The following is a 20508-nucleotide window of genomic DNA, read 5'->3' on the forward strand; positions in this document are numbered from 1 at the left end:
ACCGCAGTGCAGTCTCAGCAATGAATATCAACTCATCTCCTGGTATGAAACTTGAACCATCTTTCTGGCTCTTAGGGAGAGTGCTCCCAACTGCGTTAAAGTCACCTGTGAGATTCCCTGTGTTTCAAAGAGTACACAAGCACATATACATACCATTGAGTTACAAGCTCTTTACAATCATTGGCCAGGGCATTTTTTTTTTTTTTTAAATGCCCATACTACAAATCAAACAGCAGAAACCAGTCACAATAGGCCTCACCTTTTTGGCAGTTGGACTTAATGAAATTTCTCCAATTCAACACTCTCAAAATTGCTACTTCAACTCCCCCACCAACATGCTGTGAATGCTGTTATAACAATACACAAACATTTCCTTTTATGTTGTAACAGAGTTTATTTTAATATTTTGTACAACTAGCATTGGTCTCCAGTAATAAGTTATAAGAAGTTTACATAAGCAAGATGTTCCCCACCCCCTGCCCCCCAAGGAAAGGAATGTTCAGCTTCCACCACTTCTAATTTATAGGGAAAGAGGGAATGACATTACCTGAAAAACAAAAATGAAACTTAATTCATGAACAGAATTCTCTGGAACAGTTCTTGGGATTAACTATATCTACTTGGATTCCATGAACAAGTGCAGAGGCCACGCCTTCCAAGACTCATTTAAAGAGCACATTAATCTAACTGAAGTTTTTCTTTCATTTTAGGACAGTTTTTAAATTAATGCCATAATGTTCTGCTGTACTGATATATAGTTTACAATCTAGTACAAATAGTAAATGTTTGTAACAATAGATTTTTCTAAAAGTTATTCACATCTCACCTCATTCAACTGTTCCATGTTTCAGTTCCATGTTTTAAAAGGTCTTTCATTTCTTAATGTGCATTTTGTTTTCAAATAAACAGACAAGAGAAACGGACCTCAACAGATATTCCCTTTAAGTAACAGACTACACATAAAACAAATAAATATTTTTTAAAACCCTTCAAGTGGCAACAACAGAGTCTGTTCCAGGGCAGAACCCTGTTATATATTATGTAAAAAGCATTCCAAACCTAGTTCTTCAGCAGCACCCCAATTATTCCAGACAGCTACCTGTACCATTTCCCCTGCCTTCATCAGATAACAGAAAAAAATGAAATCAATAATTTAACAACTTCCTCTCATGCCCATACACAGAGAACTCAAAAATATGTCTGAGATTACATGATTCAGATTCTCTAGCACAGACAAATTAAGGGTTTGTACAAATGTTTCCTTCCTTCATCCCTCAAAGCATTTTGCCAATAATCCTGAAACAGTTAAGATAGCTCTGTGTAACTTGGAGGATCATTTAAAAAAAAAAAAAAATAATAAAATTTTAGTACCAAGGGCTGGCCTCAGGGCTTAGAGGTTAAGATGTTACTGCCAGGTTGGAGGCTAACTTTGCATTTTTCATTGTGGAAGCTGGCAGTTTCCTAGACCACTGCTGAGCTTTCAGCCTCTGTGGAAAGCAGCTGCTATAGCACCTACATGTACTTTCTTAGGACACAACTGATTTGGTATCACAGTCTTCTCAGATTCCATGAGTATTGTAATGCTGACAAGTTTGTGAAAAATAGTTTTTAGAAAAATGAAATGGGTGAAGACTCCCCACAACAGACCTGATCCAGAATTCCTGTCAGTGGGAGGTGAGAGTTTTACTACTCTTGGCTGTAGGTGGACAGAGCCCATACCTGGATATTGGGGCGTTTGTTTTTTAAATACCCAATTTAAGTCAAGTAAAAGAAAGTCTTGAATCCTTATTAAAACATTTTTAACAGGAAAATAAAATCGAGACCCAGGAAGTTAAACATTGTTTTTCATATTACTTTGAAAGCCTCATTTTACAATATTATAAACTTTATGACTTCTTAAAGATGAATTAGTTCTTCTGCATCAAGAGGAAGATCAACCCAGTAAATTGGTTTGCATTCCCTTGTTAATAGGGATCAGGATTTGTGGCCTAATAAAACTCATGGGGGACTTCTTTTTGTCAAGAAAACAAACAAAAATTGCTCTAGCCATGGAAACTTTCTACCACATCCAAATGAGCATATGTAACACCTTCTTCCACAAAAGCATCCCAAGATGCATGCAAGTATTATAAAGCATGTTATGTTGTCTATCTCTCAGCAGAGGTTGTTCTGATGCCATGTAGTGGTTTTTCCTTTAAGAAATTATATCCCAGTTTAGAACAAAGCCACCCTTTTGTTTTGTTTAACAGGATTTTTTTTTTACATGTTCTGTATATACAACCTTTAAAATACACTTAAAAATAGCTGCACGCATTTTATATCTCATTGTATAAGAGAAGTGCAGTCCAGGTAGACCATGCTTCTCAATACGTTAAAAAATATAAATAAAACCCAACCAGACTCTTTCTCCTCTGGTAGCCACGCTGGCCCGGAAGGAACCGTTTTAAAATGGGAGTCTTTCACAAAACACGCTACCTACAAATCTCAGGTTAATTTCCTCAAGCACTTCTATAAAATCTTTCCTTACATATTTGATGTCACACACAGCCATCTTAGCAATGAAATCTGTTGCAACATGCATGTGTGAACTGCCCACTCAACCAACTCCAACCGTGAGGATATTTCTGGCTTGGTAGAAAAAGGAAATGTAACTATTCCTGCAGTATGGCTGGTTCTCCAAATCACAATTCTTTGTTTTCCTGGATGTTTCTTGCACACGTACCCACACTTTATTTCAAGTTCATCTTTCCTTCTAACCAACGTGCAGATTTCTCCTCCAGATCTTGATGTCCCAATGAAACAATCAATGTTATCCATCTAGAGGTTTTCCCAAGTAGACCAAAGTCACCTCTGTGTTGCCATACACAGCAGACACTGCTGGATATAGGCAAGCCTTCGGCAATCCTCTGAATGCAACTCCCAAGAACTCATAGCCTCGCTCAAAGGCTAATGTCTTGTCTTCCATGTCCAAGATTACTCGAATCCTCTCACCTATCTGCAAACGGAGATAGGAAGAAGAGTCAGGCAATATTCAAAGAGAGACCAATCAAAAGGGAAATAAAACAAATAGGCACATAGACAGTAGAACAGAAGACCTTAGGAGAAGGGTGTGTTTCTGTTTCTCAATAAAAATGAATTATTTTTTCTGTGAGTGTCAGTTTTACTGATGCTCACAAGATTCTGTATAGCTGTACATAAAATTTCAAGTTAACAATCACAATGCTAAATACCCCATATAGGGTACAACCACCAAATGTGACTCTTCACATGTGACTGTTCTGGCAATAAGAATTAATACACTGCATTACATCTACTTCAGTGTTCTGCAGTATGTGGCTATTTTGTAATGGCCTCCACCCTGTATTTCCCATGACTCTGAATATAGCTTTCATTATGATAAATAGGTAAAGCCTTTGCAGAGAGCTTTTAAAGCCACGGAACTGGTTTTAAGAAAGTAGATACTCTATGCCAGGTGCACTAAACCACTTTTTTGGCCAAGCATGCACTCTGAACATCGGCATTACACTCTTATTTACCGATAGAGCAGGAAATTTCAGAACTATGTGTAGGCTTTTCCCATTTGTTTTTGCCAAAAGAAAAAAAAAGATATGAGAGTAATAAACATTGTCTGTGCCAGGAGAATCACAGATCAGCATATAAACATGATATTGCATGTCAGTTCATTTACCTAGAGCATGATTTGAAATTTAAATAAGTCACAGCTCCCAACAGCAAGCAGTAACATGATATTGCACAAGCTCCTATGTTGTGGAAGAGTCAAGCCACCCTCAGATGTAGTCTCCTTTAACCTCTAACTTATAAGAGGGCACTTAAGAATGTATACTTTTTAGTCTTTATTTTATGAAAAGAAAGATCATCTCACATGTTTTACTTAATTCAAGCATACTTTAAAGAGACATCAACTTGAAATCAAGTCAATTAAAAACTAAGATCAAAACAGTTTTGTCTACACCATATCCTTGAGTCTCCATGACCATTGCTATGGTTTTAAGTCAGAGGTGGGCAAACTACAGCCTGCGGGCCCGGCCTGCCAGGCCCAGCTAGCCCCTAGCCCCTCCCCTGCTGTCCCCCCTCCCCCACAGCCTCAGCTCGCGGTGCCGCCACCGTGGGAGGGGGCTGCACTGTGGGGGCAGAGGAAACCAGGAAGGGAGGCTCACCTGCAGCCTCAGGGGAGTAGGCAGGCGACAAATGCAGGTGGAGGCCTCAGGAGGAGCACCGGGCGGCTGCACAGCCGACGGGAGAGACGTGATGCTTTGAAGGGGAAACCGCTGCTTCTCTCCGACTGCATGGCTGCCCCTGCTCCTCCTGAGTCCTCCGCCCATGTTTGCAGGGCGGCATTCTGAACGGGGCTTTAGAGGGGGGCCTGTCAGGTGGTGGGGATGTGGATGGGGTCAGGGCAGTCAAGGAGCAGGGGGGGTTGGATAGGGGGTGGAGTCCCAGGGGGCGGTTAGGGGCCAAGGAGTAGGGGGGGTTGGATGGGTTGGGGATTCTTAGGAGGGCAGTCAGGGGGCAGGAAGTGGGATGGGGCAGTTAGGGTTTGGGGAGGCACAGCCTTCCCTACCCAGCCCTCCATACAGTTTTGGAACTCTGATGTGGCCCTCAGGCCAAAAAGTTTGCACACCCCGGTTTTAAGTTCTTCCCCACCCTCCTTTCCTGTTAGGGTGTAAAAGACCCAAACAAGGGAAACTGACCACACAAAGTAAATAGAAAAGGAGTACTTGTGGCACCTTAGAGACTAACCAATTTATCTGAGCATAAGCTTTCGTGAGCTACAGCTCACTTCATCGGATGCATACTGTGGAAACTGCAGAAGACATTATATACACAGAGACCATGAAACAATACCTCCTCCCACCCCACTCTCCTGCTGGTAATAGCTTATCTAAAGTGATCACTCTCCTTACAATGTGCATGATAATCAAGTTGGGCCATTTCCAGCACAAATCCAGGTTTTCTCACCCTCCGCCCCCCCCCCCACACACACAAACTCACTCTCCTGCTGGTAATAGCCCATCCAAAGTGACCACTCTCTTTACAATGTGTATGATAATCAAGGTGAAAAGAAAAGGAGTACTTGTGGCACCTTAGAGACTAACCAATTTATTTGAGCATAAGCTTTCGTGAATGTGATATATGCCATCATGTGCCAGCATTGCCCCTCTGCCATGTACATTGGTCAAACTGGACAGTCTCTACGTAAAAGAATAAATGGACACAAATCAGATGTCAAGAATTATAACATTCATAAACCAGTCGGAGAACACTTCAATCTCTCTGGTCACGCAATTACAGACATGAAGGTCGCTATCTTAAAACAAAAAAACTTCAAATCCAGACTCCAGCGAGAAACTGCTGAATTGGAATTCATTTGCAAATTGGATACTATTAATTTAGGCTTAAATAGAGACGGGGAGTGGCTAAGTCATTATGCAAGGTAGCCTATTTCCCCTTGTTTTTTCCTACCCCCCGCCCCACCCCAGACGTTCTGGTTAAACTTGGATTTGTGCTGGAAATGGCCCACCTTGATTATCATGCACATTGTAGGGAGAGTTGTCACTTTGGATGGGCTATTACCAGCAGGAGAGTGAGTTTGTGTGCGGGGCGGGGGGTCGGAAGGTGAGAAAACCTGGATTTGTGTTGGAAATGGCCCACCTTGATTATCATACACATTGTAAGGAGAGTGATCACTTTAGATAAGCTATTACCAGCAGGAGAGTGGGGTGGGAGGAGGTATTGTTTCATGGTCTCTGTGTATATAATGTCTTCTGCAGTTTCCACAGTATGCATCCGATGAAGTGAGCTGTAGCTCACGAAAGCTTATGCTCAAATAAATTGGTTAGTCTTTAAGGTGCCACAAGTACTCCTTTTCTTTTTGCGAATACAGACTAACACGGCTGTTACTCTGAAACAAAGTAAATAGGTAGAGTGACAACACACAGTGTTATCAAACAGACAAAATCAACTACAGAAAAAATAGTCTCTCTGATCTTTAAATTACAGTAATATTATGTTTTACTCATAAAAATCATAGATACATGTTTCAGAAAAAAGTGCAATTTTTTAAATTTAAGTGCCATTACACAGATCATACCACTCAGACAGCTAACTTTACTTAGAGTGGGGATTTAGGAATATTATATATAAATATACATTTAAACAATGTTCACCGACTAAAATGCAGCCACATCTGAAGTGGAACATCACACAACAACACTACATAATAGTGTAAGTCAGGAAGTATAGCATATTCAATTGAAGCTGTACTGTCAGAAAATCTAGTAGGCAGAACATAGTTAACCAAAAGTGGAATTTGGCCAAAGCTAAATACCACAATTTTGGGGGGGAAAAGTGCCACACACTCCCTAATTATGGCAAGTTATCTGAACATCAATGTTATGTTTCATCCAAAAGATGTCACCTCTAAGAATATCAATTATTGAATAAACATCACTTCTACATCACCCAGGACTTCCTTGGAGAATTCCTATCCAATTACCGACTAGACTCAGCACACTTAACACTGGGATGTACCAAAAAGACATAATTCTTATCAAACACAGCCCTGTTATTGGTGGACAAATCCCTGGTTAAAACATTTAGAATGCTCTAGTACCTTTTATTACCAAAAAAAAAAAAAGAGGTAGCTTCCTTTCAATGAACTGTATGAATGCAGGATAATATCAAATAAGATTTGAGATAAAAGAAAGGTTCAATATTAATTTCATTCTAACTGGAAGAGACAAAGTAGGATCCAGAATCCGTATACCATATAGGGATGTAATCTAAAATAAACCAGTAAATTAGAAAAAAGGTTATCAGGTAAATTTTTCCCCTCAAAAGGTAAACATATTGTATACATTGCCACGTCTGACCAGTTTAGGAAACAGACATTTTTATAATAGGAAAGGGACATATTAAAGAACAGTGTTAAGGCTTATTAGGCAATGAAGTCTTTTTCTTGCCCAACAATTCTTGAAGAACTGTTTACAGATGCAGTAGAGCCTCTAGCTGGTGCTTAGTCTCACTCACCTGGTATTTTGGTGCATTATTGCACTGTGGGAAACTGCCATTTACTTCTCCATTATGTAGCAAATTATTGTCCACCAGATTCCACCCCCAACTCTGGTCATCACTGCCCAGCAGTGCTACATAGCCCTGACACTGCATGGGAGCCCGTTTTGTGGCAATTCCAATTACTGCCACTGTGCCAAGAGGGCCCTCCCACCAAACTTCCCAAGCATGACGACCCTCACTGAAACCGATCTTGGTCCTTGCCCCATCTGTGCTCTGAGCAATGGGGTTCCGGTGCAATGTAAATCCATTTTTCTTGATGTACACATTCCTGGAGCAGTCATTGGTGCTGAAAGCATGTTGAAAGGCCCGTACCTAAAACCACAGGAAGAAAGAAGGGATTTTTGACTGGAGGGAATAATCATAAAATGAATTAATTCATTAACATCCTACAGCTCATTCCCACCAAATTTCAAACTTTTTTTTAAAACCAGTGTAGAGGAGACGCAAAAGTACGCAGGATCAGAGGTGCCAAGTTCCTGAGTTCCCGAGTGGTGCTCAACAACCCCCCCCACTTCACCCCAGATCCCGCCCCCACTTCACTCTTTCCCCCAAGCTCCCACCTCCGACCCTTCCCGCACCTCTTCCCACCCCTGCTCCTCTCCCTCCCTGCCAGTGCCTCCTGCACACCACTGAACAGCTGATTGTGGCAGGCAGGAGGGCTGTGGGAGGAGCTGATCTGTGGGGCTGCCAGTGGGTGCAGAGCACCCATTATTTTTTTCTTGTGGGTGCTCCAGCCCCGGAGCACCCAGAGTCAGCACCTATGTGCAGGATAGTGGGTTTACTGGTTGAAGACTCCAGAGAGTAGGGAACCAGAGTACATGAGCCCCTGACACAGAGCAGTAGAGACGACGGAGGGGAATGGTAGGAAGTGGAGGGCACCTGTAAGACAAGCAATTAAAAGCCCTGTCAATATTAGGGAAATTTTTCAAATAGCCAACCCGATTTCAGCTTCCCAGGCCACAGCAATGGGGACAGCCTCCTGGCTGTGCAGAGTATTTTAAGCACAGTTGACCAGACTTGCTTTGAACAGCTGGTAAGACCAACGCTTAATACTATGGCAGCAGCTTAAGACAAGCCTTCCTTGCAAGAAGATGACAATTCAGCAGCACCAGATCTACTTGCCGTTTTCCAACAGGGGAGATGGAAGTTGGGCAGTGGGTGTGGGGAGGCGCAGCCAGGGAAAACCTGCTCTCCATAGGACAGTCCCATTGTCAAGGCGAAGGTAGAGAACAGTCATTTCAGGGAGTAGATAACGGCTCTGGCAGCGCTGGGGCCGGGACGGCGGGCGCGGCGGGAGGGTCCCCCCAAAAGTGCCCGGGTGCGCGGACAGCACCGGCCGGCCCTGCACAGTCGCTATCGCCGCGCGGGGTGCCCTGGCCCTGCAGCGATCCCGGCGGCGCAGCACGAGCCGCCAGCCCTGCCCCCCGCCGGGGCGGTTCGGCCGCTGGGGGCCTGTGGCGAAGCCCCGCTCACCTTGCCCTTGTAGGTGGGCACGTTGCAGAGGATGTCGGTGCGCAGCGCCTCCTCGGCCAGGCTGCGGGCGGCCAGGCTGCGCCACACCTCGCTGTTCTCGTCACCGTGCAGGACGCGGTGCCACAGCCGGCAGACCAGCGCGCAGCTGCGCAGCTCCCGCAGATCCAGGTAGGAGAACACCAGCTCCAGCACCCTCCCGGGCAGCCGCCAACCCGTGCCCCCCGCCGCGCCCCCACCGCCGCCCGCCGCCATCGCCTCTGGCGGCGCTCACCGGCCGCTCGCCCCTCCTCCCGGCGCCGGCCGGCCGGCCGGCAACAGCCGCCGCCGCCCGCTCCGCGAGACCCCCCCCGACGGCGCGAGCCGCGGTACCAGCCCCTGAGGCGGCGCCAGCCACACTAGCCAGCCTCGCGGCAACCGGCAATACAGTGCGGGGCGGCGCGAGCTGTTTGCCCTCCCCGGACTGGCGACAAGAGCGGGCGGAAGTGAGCTCTGCGGTTCGGCAGGAGGGGTCCAACTGAGATTCCAGAGTGCCACAGTTTATCCCGGGAACATAGTAGTTAGCGATGCCCAGCCCATCCACCCGGCCTTCTCCACAGCAGCTTCACTCCTACTTTGTACCAGGAGAGAGTGAAAGCAGGGGCACCATGTTGGTTAAGGGCAGAGCTGTCATAGGATCTCGGAACGCATGCGCCTCAGCGTACACTAACTTGGCCATAGAGGAGACACAGAAGGCCGTTGAGTTGACGTAATTATGCTGCGCCGGAACAGGCGGGTCACGCGGGGAAGCTAGGTGCTTGCTGTACTTAAAGGTAACGCGGTCTCCTTTCCAGTGGCCTTCACCCCCCCGTCTCCCTTGCAGCACGGACAAGAGCGAGCGGTGGGAGCTGCTTATCCCCTGGCCTTCCTTCCAGCTCATCCTTCCTGGGCCTTTCCCCCCGTCCCCCGCTCCTTGCCTATAGTTATTTCCCTTCCCCTCACGCCGGCCTTCCTGCTAGCTATCGCCTTCCCTGCTCACCCCGCTCGAGCCTCCCCCTCCGCACAGGCCTTACCTCCAGCCCTCTCCCCTTCACCTGGGCCTTCCCTTCAGCCACCCCACTCACCCCGCCCCCGCTCGGGCCTTCCCTCGAGCCATTTCCCTCACCCATCCTCTCCCCCCCCGTCAGGCCTTCCCTCCAGCCACCCTGCCCCTCCCCCCCCTCCGGCTAATCCTCGCCTTGGGCCTTTCCTACCATTCCCCCGCTAACCTCCCTCATGCCGTCCTCCTCACACACACCCCAGGCCTTCCCTACAGCTACCCCCGAACACCCCCCCCTTTCCTGGTCTTCCATCCAGCCATACCTGTCAGGTCCTTTCCTCCAGCCACCTGCACTCCACTCACTTCCTTTTGCAGGGGCCCTTTCATACGGCCACCCTCTTCCTGCTTACCCCCTGGGCCTTTCCTATACCCCCCTCGATCCCCAGTCACCACCACTGGCTTTTGACTACAGCCACTTCCACACAAACCCACTCTCATCCATCCCATGGGGGGAGGAGGGGAGAGCTTTGCCTACAGCTGCCCATCGTTCCTCTGCTCATCCCCGCCACCAGGGGCCTTTGCCTATGACTGCCACCCCCAACTGTAAACCTCCACTAGGGCCATGTCCTACCCCTGTGTGCACACAAAGAGCTTTGTTAGATGCGCTGTATAGTTTTAAAAAGATCCCTGCTGCCAAGAGTTTACAATTTAAAATCATATTAATATATTTAACATCATTGATCTTTGCCTCCACCACAAAATTTGAACAAATCATGTTTGGTTTAAAATAGAGGCAATGCTTCTTATCACACTTTGAATTGGAATGACAAATTGCTGAAATACTTAATATATTTGTGTTGTTTCAACCATAATGTGTAAAGCTGTTTACAAAGCCTCAACAATTTTAGGCCCTAGCCTACAATATGATTCATATAGGTGCCAGGGTCCTTCCAGGTGGGTCCAATTGCAGGAGCAGAGCTTTAGACATACTTGCTGATGACTCCAACTAATAAGGGTAAACATGGTCATCAAGCACATTAGTAAATTCAAGTTAGCTAAAGTTCAAGCCCTGGGAAGTCTGGACCAGCCACAGATCTCCAACTCCTGGTATGTGACGTTCTGTAAAAGCATTCTGCTAGCAGTGTCACATGCAGGTATGTGCCACCTTGCAACCCCATAGTAAAGTAAGTGCTGTGTATAAGGAATTCAGCATGGTTTTATCGTGTTCTTTATATCCTATTATACTAAAATGTAAAATATTTTACAGACCCACATTTTTTAAAAACGTGTGGGTTTATAAATACTAGCAAGGTTTTTTTAAAGAAAATCCACACTTTTTCAAAGTGGCTTTCTTTGCCCCATAGAGTGGGTTGGCAGTGAGGTTCCAGGACAGGTGTACCAGCAGCAGTGGTGTCACACGCAAGAAGCTGGAGACTGGTGGTGATTCGTACTTTAGGACCAGCAATGGGGCCAAACGAGCAAAAAGTTTTACCTTACACAAATGCTGAATTCCTCCTCTGATGAGGCTTCCAGCAACTTCAGAAAAATGCTGAACACAGTTTTTTGCACATCACATTTTTATAGTTTTAGATGCTGGTCTCTTTTACCTGAAAATTCAATAGCTAAAGTCAAAGCACCAAAGAAAGTTCCTCAACCTTTTCTCTCTCAATGGCTCTGAACAACAGGTTACTTCCTCCCTTCTGATCTCATATTTAAACTTGTTCACTTCATCCCTCAATTAACTCAGTTCCTCCGACCTCCACCAATTTACATCATTCTGGCTTCACTGACACTAGACTGGTGGAGTCCTTTTTTATTTTTTCATTTCAGTTTTTCCATATCTCATCTTTGTATGTTTCCTTTCTGCTTATGTGGGTAGTGCTGTATATAGCTAAACGATTTTATTTGTTCTGCTTACAGTGATGATGTTACTTCATGCAAACCCCACCATTATCAAAATAAGCTTATTGTTTAGGAAGAATAGAACTTTATCTTATACAGCAATTTTCTTACTCTAGGTATCTGTGTGCTTTACAAAGCAGTTTAGTGACTGTGTAGTCAGAGGAGGTAGTCATGCTGTAAATGGTAGCTTTCACACAGCTTGGAACCTTAGAATTTGTTTTATGAAAAGGGAGTGTTGGCCAGGATATTAATGCTTGGTCACACTAGGAACTTATGTCAATATAACACCACACCTCTGAGTGACAGTTAACAGACCTAACCCCCGGTGTAGACAGCGTTATGTTGACGGGGCGGAGGTGGGGGGGTTCTCCCATCAACATAGCCACTGCCTCTTGGGGAGGTGGAGTACCCACACAAATGAGAGAAACTTTCCTGTCAGCGTAGGTAGCATCTTCACTAAGTGCTACAGGATTCAGCTGCACTGCTTCAGCTCTGAAAGTGTAAACAAGTCCTGAGATTTTTCCCCTACTCTTTTCAGTAAGTGCAATAGAAACTTTAACTTATGTGTTGTGATAGCACCTAGATACCCCAGTCAGAGACTGTGACCCCATTGTGCTGAGCGCTATATGCACATAATGAAAAGACAGTCCTTGTTGCAGGGGTTGCAGCTGAAGTAACTTCCACCTAGACAGCTACTCAAGATTAGCAGAACGTGATTTAATTTAGTTCATGTACCGGACAGAGCACTTCTCACAATAGAGCAACAAGGGGATGATGCAAAACATCAATAGTGTTTGAGCCCAAGTCCCAATTAATGTGCTTACCTATACAGGTGTCTGTTTTACCTTAGGGACACTAGTATCTCATTCAGTACATGTTACTGTGTCAGCCAAGCATGCTTTCATTCTTAATTTTTTACTGTAATAGGAAAAACCCTTCCCTAACATCAATTTGTTTTCTTTCACAGACTCCTTTGAAGTATCATGGCAGTCAAGTGGACTAATGGACATTCCTCTTCTATACTGTGCTTGAATGTAAACAAAGAAGGGCTGGTAGCTTCAGGAGCAGAGAGAGGAGAACTCACAATCTGGAATGAGGAGGGGATTCATTTAGGACAGATACAGCTCCCGAGGGCAGATGATGTCACCTGTGTTGTGTTCTCTCCCACCTATCCCAGCAGGCTGTACACCTCCCATGGTGAAACCATTAGTGTATTGGATGTCAGATCCCTTAAGGGGCCAGTTGAATGCTTTCGTCTGAATGAAGAAGAGATCAATTGCCTGTCAGTGAATGAGATAGACAGTGTCCTGGCTGCTGCAGATGACTCTGGGGCAATAAAAATTATGAACTTGGAAAACAAGAAAGTCAGCCGGTCCTTGAGGAGGCATTCAAACATCTGCTCCTCAGTTGCCTTTCGACCTCAGCGCCCTCAAAGCCTTGTGTCTTGTGGACTGGACATGAAGGTGATTTTTATAGTAGATGGTGGATGATGGCTAGAGATCTTAAAATATCAACCGGATATGAGTAATTAGATGATATTTGCTGTACTCTTCCATTCTAGGATAGTTAATGTGGCTCTCCAACACTCCTAATGTGGTCCCACCATAATAGCCAGCAGTATAGTGAGGATATTCATAATGCTGTTTTCTGCACAGTAGTTGCATTGTTTCTATTGTTGCCTTCCTTTATTATAAAAGAGTTGGGAAGGCAGGAATTAGAGCAGTGATACTCAGACTGAGGCTCGCGAGTAGCAAGTGGCTCTTTAATGCGCCTCCTGTGGCTTTTTTCAGCACATATTAAAATACTATGATTTTATTATTAACCAATCAGAATGCACTTTTACTATGTTATTAACCAATTTTAGTTGATAAAATAATACTTGGTCACTCATTTTGCTGTGATAATTATTTATATATATATTTATATATAATATAAACCCATTCATATTTAAATATGAATGTATAGCACTATAGTAAATGAAACAATGAATTCACACTACTATGACTCTTTTGGGTAATGTTGATCACCAATTTGGCTTCTGAACCACTGAGGTCCGAGTGTCACTGAATTACAGTATTCTTTCAAAGGGGGTGTGAGAAGTGGCAGCAGAGCTAAAAAAAGCAACTAGCCTAAGACAGAGAGGAACAGCCCTTGGATAGTTGTGGCTGAGAACTTCAGTCTGTCGTCAACAAACAGATCACAGGTCAAATCACCCAAAGCCTGAAATAGCCAAGACTCAGAGGTTCTGTCTGGTGTGAAGAAAGGGGAAAAATCATGACAGAAGGTGGCTGTAAAGAGCTTGCACCACATTAACTATCATTGTTTTTCTTTATGCATACTGACTTTTTCCAATATTGCAAATATATTAAATATTGCAAACAGAACTTTGTGAGTGGTTTGCAAAAAGGGTTAACCTTTGATACTACTGTTCTGACATTTAAAACAGATTAGTTAAAAGCACATTTGACTGATACATACAATGATAACGAGGTTTTTGTTTAAAATTTAATGGGTTATTCCTTTGTTTTAATAACCTCTTGAAAGTTTAAATGAAATCAATTACTTTTTTTAAATTGTCCTTCCTCTACCTCACTTCAAATTCCAACTTTAGGTTTACTATTTAGGACTAGATTTCTTTTTTTAAAGAAAAATATTTAAATGTTACTGAATCACATGGACTTTGCAAAAAGATAGGGGGAAAGTCAGTTTGGGAGTATACCCTAACTTTGACAATGTACCCTTTATTAATCCTCCAATGATAAAACATGACTCAGGTTATTCTTTGAGCATAGAGATGCTGGGGTCTGTTTTTTTTTCTTGAAGGCAAAATCCACTGGGGGAGTGATATAAACTTAATGCAAACAACATTCCAAACATTGCAGTACCCAGGTTTTGATAGCTTATTAGGGTGTAGACCTGCAAATAGGCCCCTTGACGTTAAAGGACTACTTTTGTATGGAAGGGCTTTCAGATTCAAAACCTGACACTGGATGCGTATTTCCAGGATATCCTGAGGGGTGGGGTACTCCTGGAACTGGCATAGCCATCTCTACAGGTCACTGCTATTTTATTTACTTGCCTCTAAGTTTTGAGAGGGGAAAAAAAACAGCTTTGAGTGTTCATCCTATGATTTTGGCTGCATATATACTAATTCCCACGAGCACTATCACATTTGTCATGTTCTAGTTAAGGTGATAGTGTTCATTATAAACCTCAATTTTTGAATTCATAATGTAGCTGTAATCCAGTAAAGGCAGACTTTTTTATATAGTGGTTAAGATTTGGAAACCTGGTTGCCTAAAGTTCCTCAATCTATAGTTAGGTACTTTGAGAAATAATTTTCAGAAGTGCTGAGCACCCAAGAAATCAATTGAAGTTAATGGGAGGTGCAGGCACTCAGCACTTTTGAAAATCAGGCCATTTATTTTAAGGTGCCTAAATATAGATTTAGGAGCTTAACTTTACACACCAGGTTTGAATATTTTGGTCAGAGTCTTGTCCTTTTATATGTCTTTTTTCTCACATGCTGGGGGTGGGGTGGGGGAGAGAATAGATGTTTTTACGGTTTCTGAAGCTTCCTTGTGTTCCTGTAGCTCAGTAGACTCATAGACTTTAAGGTCAGAAGGGACCATTATGATCGTCTAGTCTAACCTCCTGCACAACACAGGCCACAGAATCTCACCCATCCACTCCTGTAATAAACCCCTAACCTATGTCTGAGCTATTGAAGTCCTCAAATCATGGTTTAAAGACTTCAAGGTGCAGAGAATCCTCCAGCAAGTGACCCGTGCGCCACGCTGCAGAGGAAGGTGAAAAACCCCCAGGACCTCTGCCAATCTGCCCTGGAGGAAAATTCCTTCCTGACCCCAAAGATGGAGATCAGCTGAACCCTGAGCATGTGGGCAAGATTCACCAGCCAGTAACATCATTTTTTTTGCATTACCACCTAACACACATACTAACCCTGTTGGGTGGCTCGTCCATAATTCTGACTTGCAGTACTGGAAGTCAAATAATGCTCCATTTGGAAGCATATTTATTGCAATATGGGGATTTTGCAGGTGGTAGAGTCTTATTAAGTTTTATCATCTGGAGAGGTGTTCTCACCAGATTATGATAATACAGGAAACGATTCTAATCATCTTGTATTGTCTCTTTAAATAAGTGAACTCAAATGTTCAGTGAGGTGAGTATGGAATTTGGGTTGTGGTCCCCTCCCCCCAACTGATAATGGGAACTATGCAGGTAAATCCCTGTGTGCTGTTTTGGAGACTTAGGAGGTTACTGTTAAAGGGCCACTACCTGTTAAAATTGATAATGTTTCATTTTTATATTTTACCCAGCCTGGCTAGAGAAACTAGACTGGCCTGTTTCTAGTCAGTTTCACTTCTCATGCAGTAGCGCAATGCTACACTGAGGGTTGCAAATACTGTGGTGTGATAAATTGGGAATATAGCTGTACAATTCATGGATTGTGTATGAGCTAATGAACCCTATGTGTCAGTCAGGCTGCAAACTCCATTTTGAACATGCAGCCTTTTGACTTCTCTATGGTGTACTTCCTTCCATGTTGGGTTAAAAATTCCAAAGGTGGTGTCAGAACAACAGTAGAAGGTAGTTGACTCCTAAGTACCCAATCACAGGAAACCTATTCACTCCAGACAAAAGACTGGTCCTAGCCCAGAAGAACTGCTTAGCAGGGGAAGTCACAGCAACAAAGTCACTTGACAAGGGTTTGCCCTCCTGTGGGGAAGCTGGCAAGGGTGTCGCCTTAAGGGGAGGCTGAAGGTTTGAAAAGGGCAGAGGACGGTCTGCTCAGCTGGGGTTGGGGCCATTTACTATAGTCTGAGGGAGAAATCACTCACCTTGTAACACCCTGCCTTCCTGGACCCACATGGTACCCCAAGGAAAGGGCCAGCTAGCAAGTGAGGGATCTTGCAATTTCAAATGTATGTTTTTGTATCATGTGTGGCCTCCTGTGCTTTATCTGTTAAAGAGCAATTGTGCTAGAATCAGTGCAAAGCCTGTCTACCAGTATGTATTAAGCATTCACAATTTTGCCCCGGGAGAGTTCAATGTAATCAGAAGCTTCACACTTTGGATGGAGTTCTGGGAGAGGGGTGTGTTTAAGTATCAGGGGGTCTGACGGGTCAGTGCTGCACCCAGAGGGCCATAGGCAGCTGGACAGTAGGTTCCAACACTCAGAAGGAGGTGATGGATAAAAGATTTCCGCCATTGTTCCCTCTAAGCTGTGCACGTGTGCGCATGCACACACCCTAAACACCGCGCACACAAAATTTGCACAGAAGCACAAAAATTTGCACAGAAGAAATTTTTTGCGCACACGGCCTGTCAAAAATTAAAGTGAACATTGGTCTGTGCCCTGAGTGTCAAGGGACTCAGATTTGGGGCAGTGACTGGACTCCATTCAGGCTCCAGGAACTTGAAACACCCTGGGGGTCCAGAGCACAGAGGCTTGGATTCCCCTGAACTGTTAGTATGTTATCATGAAATTTGGCTAGTATTTATATAATGTTTTAAATATGTTCAGCATTATCTACAAAGTCATCAGCCCCCACTATGAAGTAGGTGTTCTCCCCATTTACAGATAAGGAAATGAAATGGGTAACCAAAGGCGGCAGAGAAAGTATCTGACTCTCAACACTGTTCTCATTCCCCATTACACTGGTGTGTTCCTTTTTCAGTTTCATAGTTAAAACTGTCAGTGTGTCATGGCTACCACTGCTCAGATGCCTCCGAAAGCATTCAGAGTGGTTTCTTCACCACTTCCACCTTCTCAAGGGTTGAGTCTTAACTATCCAAAGGAAGGCTGTTTCAGCAGCTGTAGTGCTAAGTCATTTTTTATGGTTTGATTTGAAGGTTATGCTGTGGAACCTGCAGAAAGCTCGCCCACTGTGGACCATGACCCTGCAGGAGAACGAAGCAGAGGGAGCAGAACACCAATCAACTGGCCAGTTCTTTAATCCTCCCCTAGCCCATTCTCTGTCTGTTGCAGCATGTGGCAACATCTTTGGTTGTGGAGGTGAAGACGGTAAAATCCGGATCTTCAGGGTAACAGGTGTCAAGTTTGAACAGGAGCTGGGGTTTAAGGGTCACACTTTGGGGGTGTCACAGGTCCTCTTTCTGCCAGAAGTATATTGGCTGCTTTCTGGAGGAAATGATGGGAAGGTGTTACTGTGGGATGTCAGCAGTGAAGTTGGGAAGCAACTGAAGAGTCCTGTGAAATCCATCCACAGGAGGAAGGCCAGAACACCAACTTCCACCAAGAGAGATGGAGAGCCCAATGCAATGGTTACAAATGAACATGCCGGAGTTTTACCAAAACTAAGCATAGAACATGGAGAGAAGGTGAACTGGATTTCATATGCAGAGATCAAAGGCTTCAGGAGGGTATTAGTTGCGGATCAGAGCAGCTGTATATCTGTATATCCTCTGACTGAAACCTAGACACACATTGTTTAAGGAAATCTTGGCAAGTAGCTAGTTTTCTGGGTTGTTGTGAGCTGGCCTACCTGGTTCTCTACAGAGTACCCTCCTGTTTGTTACCATGGAGAGTAAACTTCCTGTAGCTTAAATAATTACCAGCTCTTATGCATGTTTAGAAGCAGCCAGGAATTTGCTGTGGCACATTATGCACATAAGTAACATTGCTTTATCTTTTTCAGTAGCGGCACATCTTCACTGTAAATATTTTCTTATGGGGGTTAGAAGATGGTGTATCTTGAATATAGGTGTGACTTTGTTTGAAATGGATTGAGAGGAGGCTCAAAAATGAGCAGACTGAGGCAGGCTCATGCTGCAGGTTGTAACATGCAAACATTGTAAGAAAGAACCTATTCAGTCTGGGAGAAAAATGGTGGCCTTTTCTGTAAAAACTAAATCAATGGGTGTGGTAAGCTTTGCTGCAGGTGTAATTGACTGGAGTCCTCAAACCCCTGCACTATAAGAAAACTACTAATTTTCCTGCTTTGCCTCCTTACCTCTTTAGTTCTTTGCTTTCCCTGTTTCAACATTTCTGGCAATTTAGGCCTAAATTAGACATATTCTCTGATCATCTGAGCTGCAACAACTGAAAATGTGGGTTTCAAGCATGTTTGAACTATTTTTAATTTAATATAGTTAAGAATAATTACGGAAGTGGGTTAAATAGCTAAATTGATTAAAGTTCATCATTAAGTGGGATTTTCAGACTGGAACAACATTGGGGGTGGGGGGAAATGTTAACAGCTGTTTACTTGGCTTGTCCTCCTCTGATTTCATGTCACAGAAGAAAAAATCTTTTAAATCTGTTTTAATAAAAGCTTTCTCTCTCACTGTGCTCCTTGTGCTCCTGCTTGCTCTTGTATGACTATCCTATGTAACCCTATATGCTGTGCAAAATGTGAAGTTGAGCATTTTATAACTTAAATGCAGAGTATAATAAAAATATAGAGGGCCAAATGCTGCTGTCTTCCTTACACAAATAGTATCACTGATTTCAAGCGTTCCTTGCATAAATAGGGCGAGCAGGTTCTTGCCTTAGGTGGACTGTTAGCTTAAAAATGCGGGGGGGGGGGAGGTGACCAAATGTAAATCCTGTGCCTTGGAAGTTATTTAATAAACTCTCGGCTTTTATGCGATATGCAAATAATTCAGAAATTGTATTTTCCCAGGATGACCTGTATCACTAATGTGCTAAAAGTGCACTACTTCTACAGTTTGGAAACCAATCTGACCAATTAAATTATTTCCATCTCTTTGTTTATACATGTAAACGAGCGATCTTTGCCAAAAATACTGAACTTTGAAGTATTAAATCTGAGATTACTAAAATAAGGTTAATTTGTGTTTGTCAATTAGAAGCTTTTTTTGGTGGCAAGCAGTAAGATAATGGGAGAGATGGATTTTCCTTTTATCGTAAGAAAAGAGCCAAACTGTAACTAAAATACTTAGTAGACATTCCCCTCTGGCTACCAAAATAATCCGCTGTACATCTGTGATGTTGCACTCCATATACTTTATGAAAATACGATAATGAGTGTGAATATAATGTAACTAGAATATGCTTTATGCAAAAGGTCTTTTGTAAGGTATAATTACAAAGCTTATAATCTACTGAATGTTCATCCTATTTGTATGAATGTATCATTTCTATGTCTGGAGTTAGGAGAATAAGATATAAACTTGTATTACTGATGTAAACATGTTAAGTGGAAGACATTAAGGGTGCTTTCAGAATCAATCACCTGTAAATGGCTCTATTTACTTGTAAGCCTTCCTGTGAGTCAGGCCAGAAAGAATGGAGGCTTGGGGTCTCACAGGACATGTGATCATGTCACCTGGTACTGGAATTCATTTTAAACGTGGTGCTTTTGCATTTAGAAGGAGGGGTGGGGACCCAGAGACACAAAAGATTTCTGCCTTGTGCCAAAGCCATAAAAGGGGGTGGGACAGAATAAAGGGGGCTGCAGTCATGAGAAATCCCCTTTGTTACCACCTGAGGTGAAACTAACAAGAACTGTACCAGGGGAAAGGATTGGGCCCAGACTAGGAAGGAGTCTAGTCTGTGAAAGAAGCTTATTGGAACATCTCTGAGGGTGAGATTTACCTGTATTCAGTTTCTTAATGTATTAGGCTTAGACTTGTGTGTTGTGCTTTATTTTGCTTGGTAACTTATTTTGTTCTGTCATTACTTGAAACTACTTAAATCCTACTTTTTATGCTAAATAAAATCACTTTTATTTATTAATTTACCCAGAGTAAGTGATTAATACCTGTGGGAGCAAACAGCTGTGCATATCTCTCCATCAGTGTTCTAGAGGGTGGACAATTTATGAGTTTAGCCTGTATAAGCTTTATACAAAGTAAAACAGATTTATTTGGGGTTTGGATCCCATTGGGAGCTGGGTGTCTGGGTGCTGGAGATAGGAAACCTGCTGAACAGTTTTGGTTAAAGTCTGCAGCTTTGGGGGTGTGGTTCAGACCCTGGGTTTGTGTTGCAGCAGAGTAGCGTGTCTGGCTCA

The 20508-nt window shown here is 43.6% G+C and overlaps 2 protein-coding genes across 6 annotated transcripts; one reads left to right on the plus strand and one right to left on the minus strand.

Annotated features, from left to right (window-relative positions):
- Positions 1–369: 369 nt before the first annotated feature.
- On the minus strand, positions 370–8820 carry FBXO45 (F-box protein 45). Its single transcript, XM_077825538.1, has 3 exons — positions 8569–8820; positions 7051–7407; positions 370–2995 (listed from the first exon to the last, which is right to left on the minus strand). The coding sequence occupies exons 1-3, from the start codon at positions 8818–8820 to the stop codon at positions 2810–2812; spliced, it is 795 nt and encodes a 264-aa protein (XP_077681664.1). The 3' UTR covers positions 370–2809.
- Positions 8641–20230, plus strand: WDR53 (WD repeat domain 53). Of its 5 annotated transcripts, none has more exons than XM_077826010.1 (3): positions 8641–8736; positions 12453–12948; positions 17366–20230. In XM_077826010.1, the coding sequence occupies exons 2-3, from the start codon at positions 12469–12471 to the stop codon at positions 17951–17953; spliced, it is 1068 nt and encodes a 355-aa protein (XP_077682136.1). In that variant the 5' UTR covers positions 8641–8736; positions 12453–12468; the 3' UTR covers positions 17954–20230. The 5 variants fall into 5 exon arrangements, with proteins under 5 accessions (XP_077682136.1, XP_077682135.1, XP_077682138.1 ...); XM_077826009.1 differs by lacking the exon at positions 8641–8736 and adding an exon at positions 9294–9377; XM_077826012.1 differs by lacking the exon at positions 8641–8736 and adding an exon at positions 9428–9445.
- Positions 20231–20508: the final 278 nt, after the last annotated feature.

Source organism: Eretmochelys imbricata, chromosome 9, assembly GCF_965152235.1.
Source record: "Eretmochelys imbricata isolate rEreImb1 chromosome 9, rEreImb1.hap1, whole genome shotgun sequence".
NCBI lineage: Eukaryota > Metazoa > Chordata > Testudines > Cheloniidae > Eretmochelys > Eretmochelys imbricata.